The 7,422-nt window shown below is 35.1% G+C and overlaps 1 protein-coding gene across 1 annotated transcript; it reads right to left on the reverse strand.

The window, feature by feature from the left end:
- Positions 1 to 2,518: 2,518 nt before the first annotated feature.
- Positions 2,519 to 4,402, reverse strand: zgc:194210 (uncharacterized protein LOC794982 homolog). The gene is given in 8 exon segments (XM_056263991.1): positions 2,519 to 2,726; positions 2,729 to 2,979; positions 3,062 to 3,361; positions 3,730 to 3,807; positions 3,914 to 3,955; positions 4,075 to 4,116; positions 4,288 to 4,329; positions 4,375 to 4,402. Coding segments are annotated over 8 exon segments (864 nt in total). The 3' UTR covers positions 2,519 to 2,645.
- Between the last annotated feature and the right edge of the window lie 3,020 nt (positions 4,403 to 7,422).

Consider the following 7,422-nt stretch of genomic DNA (forward strand, 5'->3'; position numbering starts at 1 on the left):
TTGTAAGTATTTTTTTATTTTTAATTTATGAGAGAGAAGTCAGTGGCAGAGAGATAAAGAGAACAGTGAAAACAGATGGACAAAAAAGCAGACAACCACAATCAGGAGGGGAAAATGTCCTTATTTGACTGATTTTAGTTAAACGGAAAAAAAAATGGTGAGTTGTGTCTCAGATGGATTTAAATAGGTCTCCACAATTTTCCAATTAAACTGAAATATGAAACACAAACTAATATTGACTTGGGCTATTTTACATTGTGGCTTAAATATATTCAATATCAAACTTAAATATATTCAACATCAAACCACACAAACGGAATTCAAACGACTGTGTATTCGACATGGCCTACGACCAGCTGGACGTGCTGATGGTGCTCAGTGAAGCACTTGGTTTTACAGGGCTCAAATCCCAGGACAAAACCTCTATAAATGAGGAATCTGAAGAATGTAGAGAACCGTGGTTGGTGTTCTTGGACAGGGTTGACAACTTTGACCCATAAAAAAACCCACATGTCTTTTTTAAAGACTATTTTTGGTCTATAAAGAGATTGATTACTTGCTAATCGTCTGCTCTCCTGATATACCGTTTAGCTTCACGTATAAAATACATGTGAAGACACAAGACACTGGAGCTGCACTGTGTTGTCCCAAAGGCTTCATCCAAGTGATAGATCTTTCTGGAGATGTTAAATGTCTCTAGATTTAATGCACACAAGATGCGTAACAGGTCAACATCTTTTTCATGAGCAGTGTCAGTATTCGAAGGGATTGAAATAATTAACTTCATATCAAAAAGTGACAGATTTGCATCACTGTACAATCTGTCGGTCCATTGTTTGTGTTATACTGAACCGACAGGCTTTGATGTGTCAGATCAGTTGCCCCGTCACCTTTCACACGTGGGAACTATTGCTGTAAAGCGGAAAAAGATGACAACATACAGCATGACTCCTAAAACTGGCTGACTGCCGTGAGTACAAGATCTGTTCAGCATTGTTACAAGGTCTGCAATTATTTTAAAGGATGCGTTAAACTTAAAGGAATATTTTGGGTTCAACACAAGTTAAACTCAGTTGACAGCATTTGTGACCATGATACCACAAATACAATTTTGACTTTGTAAGTGCCTCAATGTAACCCAGATTTCTTAAGGATGAGTGATACGTTGAAATAAATGTATGTGGTAAACAACATTACGCCACAAAGTGCTGTCGATTGAGCTTAACTTGTATGGAACCCCAAATGTTCCTTTAAAGGACCACATGAACACTTTTCATAACAGTTTTGTTTCATATGATCCATGTCTCTCATTCAACAGGATTTGTAGTAATTTGATGTTCTTTTTGCAGATTAATGTGGCCCAATATTGCAGTGCGGAGATCGATAGGCCTGCTGGACCAGCCGTGCAGCTGCGAGTGGAGTTGTTATTTCACAATTGCTTTGAGTGAGAATCTCTTGTAAATCTCCTTAGACATGCTGACATCTCTGTCACGATTACGAGTCTGGAAAAGACTCTCCGAGGCCTGGTAGAGTTGATGAAGCCTGCCATAGTCAAGAGACTGCATGATTTATGACCCCGACAGAACGGCATCAAGCCAACGATACCTGAAGCTCCTTACATATACAGTCAGTCGGACATTGATTGTGAAAACCCACCAAAATCAACACCGTAGGACAAATAAGCACCAGTGGGAATGAGATCTATGTGATAAATGGGGATCTGTCTGATAAACGGATAGGAAAGGTGGATCTGGCCGACGTATTAGACACACTCATCACCATCGCGTCTATAAAGCTGCGAGCTGTCTTGTCATAGCTGATAAATACCCTCTATTTGTCTGTCTAAATCCACACGCTGAGAGATTTAATCATTTAGCTGTGTTAAATCAATGATAGACCCGCAACAAGCCGTTCTGTGCGACCTGGGACTAAATTTAGCAGAAAAAGCACCGTCGCTAAACCTCTGACCTAAAAAAGCCATTTAAATCTTTTAAAATACTGTCAGTGGGACACAAATCAGTTCAGTGGAATGAATGGAACATTAGCAGCCATTAACTGCATATGGAGGATGTTTAAATGGCTACTTAAGGTGAACATTGGTAAAGTGGGACACTTTTTGGAAATGTAACTTTTCTGTGCACTTTTAATTAAGATCCAAATAGCATATTACCTGACATTACAGTTTAATGGAAACTTAGAATATTTCTTTAGTCAAAGGCAAACATTTCAAAATAGTAAATCCTTGGAAGAACAACAATGAAAGTAATAATTGTTATCATTAATGTATATCTATTTATTTATTTATCAACATAGGCTTAGTTAGGATCGATTTTTAAAGTCAGCTTATTTTAAAAACGTTATAAAAAGTTATTAACATTTCATTCTGTGTTCACTCTGTTGATTTCAAAATGCCTAATTTGCATCACCAGATATACCCTTGTAAATGACACCAAAATGTATCAAAAGACCGTCTCAAAATCATAAATATCAATAAAATTCACATCCCACATCATAAAACTCTGATTATTTTGTGTATTTATGCAATGACTGACAAACAAACAAATGATATCAGATCAAACTGACATTAAAATCACAGTCCAAATAAAAAAGTAAAAAGTACATGTTCTACAAAAGTAAGTGATTCTCTACAGATGAACTGCCACTTCCAGCCTCTCACTGCTGTTGTCCCTGTCCAAAACTTCACTGTTCACTCTTTCTGGACTATATCTAAATCCAGCTGTGCTCTTGGGTTGTTGGATGCTCGTACACTCTTGGTGGGACATATTTCCCTCAGCTGGTTCTGATAGCTCATTGTGTCCTTTTGAATCTCCTGGTCCACATTAGGGGCAGCCAGACTGTTGTTCTCTTCCATGGGATGTTCAACAGATGTTTCTGTGCATCCTGGGATCAGATCAGCCGATTCCCTACTGTCATCCAGTGTGGCCCGGTCAGCAGTATAGTTTAGTTTTGCTTTGATTCCTGCATGTTATTTAATCAGAGTGTCTCATTAACAGTGTTTGTCTGGATATTTCTCAGTGAAATGGATTTATTTTGGACTGACCTGAGATTTGTTCTTCACTGTCAGCATCAAGGTCTGGGGTATCAGGGGTGTCCACAAACTCCATTGCTCTTTTGCGGCTCTCCTGCTGGTGTTTGTCAGCATCATGTGGTTTACCAGCCTGGTTTTTGAGGTTCATTCTACTGGCAAAAATCTGAATTATGGCATGAATCTCTTTCATAACGTCCAGATTTTGTCTGGCTGTGTCCGCAGGGTTGTGTCTTAATATCTGGATCATTGCGGGCCGGTTTCTCCCGTTCTCCTCAGGTCTGTCCATTTCCTGACTACTTATGTCCTCCATCACTGCACGGAATTATAAGATGATGCATATATTCAGTACAAAATGCAGAAAAAGATATCCACTTTATTCAGTGAGCCAAAACTCATGACTCATTTACAGACCTTGTGAAATGGAAATTTGAGTTTTAAGGATTTTATTCCGTGTCTGTTAGCTTTATAGCTAAAATTCACATTTAGCAGAAAAACACCATTCAAATGTTTAGGTTTAGTAAATGTTTTTTTTTATAGACGTCTCTTCAAAAGTCTGCATTTATTGGATCCAAAATACAGTGAAAACTGTAAGATTGTGGAATATTATCACAATTTAAAAGACCTGTTTTTTGATAATTGATAAAACTGGCAGATTTCATCCCTTATGTAAAACTACATACCTGTTGCTTTATGGATATGTTTGTTGGAGCTCTCAGTCAAGCCTGTGTCCATGTCAGTCCTGTCCATACTCATACTCTCTATATTAAGATGCAATAAAAAATAATAATCTTTAATATTATATCACATCAGCAGATATGTGTGCAAACAGTAGCAGGGTGAGGAACTGATGGAACTATGGCTTACCTGCTGAGTTCCCATAATGCTCCTGCAATGCTTTATGGGTGTCTGTTGACAGGTGTGTGTCCGTGATGAAGTATATACACGATAGAAGTTTTAAAAAACTCAAGTTTTAGCATGGCAACAAATTGTTCACTCCAACAGTCACATGAAATCCTACAGCTTACCTGCAAGTGCGGTTCTCAGCTGTAACCTCCAGTTGACACCCTCTGAAACAAACAGTATTTTAAATCCGTTATATATCTGCACCCTAAAATATGATTATAATTTGTCTGGAGTATATAAGGAGAATTTACAAGTGTTAAAATGTTGTGATCATCTAACAGGCTAAATAAGAGTTTCATTCATGCATGCATAACTAGCATAATACAGGCCTGTACCTCTGCTGTCTTCTGCTGATGCTCTTTCAGTTAATCGGCTCTCTGTTTAAAAAAGGAAATTAAAAATAATAAACATCTAAATAATACTTTTAACTTTCGCTTTATTTAAAGACATGTTAGAGAGGTTATATGTCTTTAAAAATCCAGAGACAAAATAAAATTGAAATATCAGCTTTTTTTGTTCATAAATTGGATAGCATAAATTTTTCATTCACCTGCAGGTATTAAAAATATTAAAAATATTAATATTTATTAATATTAAAGGCCTAAAACATTATGCACATTTCTATTTATATGATTTATATATTTAAGGAACATACCAAAGTGAAACCTATTTTTTGTAAACAAATATATTTGAACAAAAAAAGTTTAAAACATACCAGCAGAGATCACAACGGTTTCTGGGGCTTCACATTCTGTAAATAGAGGAAAACAGACTCAAAAAGATGATTCAGGTCCTTTATAGATATGATACATTTAAATTTTGTTCACTTTACTTAAACATATCTGATTAGGAGTAAAAAGTATTTATATTTCATGAGTCTAACATAAAATATTTAATAGCGTCATGAAATTTATTTAAGTTTGACCAACTCAATTTAGTTAGATTTAAGCTAGAGCAGCTATTACCTAAATTAACAAACACAAAGGTCGGAATATTAGCCTAGATCTGGGTTTTTTCTTATACATGATCATGATTTCCCTGTTGCCTCTACTGTCTAATCACTCACCAGCAGTCGGATCTGTCGGATGTGCAGGATCCAGAATCCTCTCTGTTGATAGTTCCATTTCTAAGGGAAAATGGCTCTAGATCAGAAACCAATAACGAAAACGAGATGGTGCATCTCAAGGGGTTTATCCTAATAAATAAATTTGAACTGATAGCACAACTGACTGTTTTAAATTTCAAGTTCAAGATTCCCATATTCATATATAGAGGATTAATAGCACTCTTCCCTTCACTTCAATACAATAGAAAAAAAAGGTCATATACCGAAGCAACAATTCACAGACCTGAGAGCTGTGTTGGTTCAGTGTGGTCAGGAGGCAAATTCATTTCAAATGCATCTGAAGAGACATTGTGCAAAATGGGAATAAATAAGTAAAAATTTGCATGAATTTAAAAGTATTTAATACATTCATTAAACATGCTCACCATTCAAGAAACATAACAAATCATCACTTCCTTCTAAAATATAAAGTGAATATATATATATATAAAATTAGAATAATTATGTCATTATAATTTATTTTAGCATTACTATAATAGATTATAATCAAAGCAAAGCGAATATATCCTTGTTCTAAACAATCATAAAATACTATATTGTCTTAAACCTAAAACTTTGTGTAAAATCTCAAATCTATTTGTAACACAAATGAAAAGTTTACCTCTCAAAGCTGCTGAATATACAGCATTTATAAAGACTAGAACAGTCAGGGAGCTGTTGATGCTGAGCCAGGAGGGAGAACGAGAGGGAAAATTACAACATTTTCCAAATGTCAATGTAAATCAAACATAAACACATTTAATATTGTTGAACTGTCGCTCTCATCGTTCAATATCATTAATTTTAACACGGATCTTGTACTTTATGGTGGAAAATGCTGACTAAGCATATCTTGACTAAATAAACCCAAAAAGAAGAAGAAAAGAGAGTAGTGGTAACTTACAGCTTCATATTGAGTACTGATGTCCTTTCTGAAGGGCTTGTGTCATTTGTGGCTTTATATCAGTGCAGGTTGCTGATCTGGACAATAGGGTCATAGATGAGCAGTTAGACACACTGAGAAACTAGAAAAGACCTGCTTTGCTCTGAATGGCAGTTGTGTTTTATAATAACAAGGGGATGCATGGCTGAATTTACCCCATGGCATTTCCTTCCTCTCACAGAGATCCAGTGAAGGATCTTGTTTGTGCCATTGTGAAGAAATAGGAAACCTTTAGATTAAAGGCTTCTCATTTAGCTTAATTTGCCATTGTAGAGGAAAATATTTTTATAAATTGTGTTGATAAAAGTAGGATGAAGGTAAAGTGAGAGACCGTCTGATAATTTGCCATATAATATACAGATAGTTGCTATAATTTAGAATGCTTCCTCAGGCACATAGACCCACAATTTCAATCACAACATTTTACAGAAAACTTAATATAACAAAATTAAAATGCAAATGTAACAAATAATGGTTTAACCTTATCAAGGGTTAGGCTAAGGAATTGTGCACCCCCTGAAACAATGTCTATGATTACACTTTTAAGTAGGCCTACACACAATGATAAAGCAGATTTATAAAATATATAATCGAATTAATGTCCCACTGTACCTATATTAAACCAATATAGGTTATAGAATAGCTTATGTAAAAATCTTCATTTGTTGAGATGCATAATATAATAAAAAGATTGTAAAGATGAAAAAAAAAAAACACTTTCTAATATGATCACTAGATGGCAGAAAAAGCTCAAGAAACAATGTCTAACGTGTTGGAGGGATAAATTCTGCAATGCCACAAACGTGCAAAAACCCTTATCTCCAAATGAAAAGTCATCACACATATACAGAAAAGCCAAACGACAAATGAAATAAAACATAACAGCTCAAAAGGTCCTGGCACTTCAGTTCCGAACAAATTAAAAATGTGCAATTTAAATGATGCTGTTAGCTATACATTTATCTATTTATTTGTAATGTTTCTACTCATTTTAATACCGAAAAATTATGTCATTTAAAATAAGTAAAAATTGCAAACCTCAGGGAATGAGTAGTAAACGAAGCACAAATATATTTAGTGATGATCAACACTAAAGATGAAGCACTATCTGTAACACGTTATTAAACGAAATTATTATTTTCCCAATATATATAGCCTATATATGGGTTTTTTTGTAATCATACTGGCTAATACCAGTAAATTACAGGTTGAGTATTAAAAACAGCTGTAGTAACTTTCTCAAAAAAATAAAAAAAAAATAAAAAAAGAGTTTGACACTGTTGAGTCTCGCCTTAGTAGAAGAGCATTGCGGAGCTTTAAGCGAAAAATTAAACCTAGTTTTCAACGAAAGCCATTGTACGAATTGTTTTCCTTTTTTTATTGAATTCCATAGAAATGTGAGGTAGCCTCTGTTTTCCCACC

The sequence above is a fragment of the Rhinichthys klamathensis genome, unplaced genomic scaffold (genome assembly GCF_029890125.1).
Source record: "Rhinichthys klamathensis goyatoka isolate OS25496 unplaced genomic scaffold, OSU_Roscu_1.1 h1tg000211l_1, whole genome shotgun sequence".
Lineage (NCBI taxonomy): Eukaryota > Metazoa > Chordata > Actinopteri > Cypriniformes > Leuciscidae > Rhinichthys > Rhinichthys klamathensis.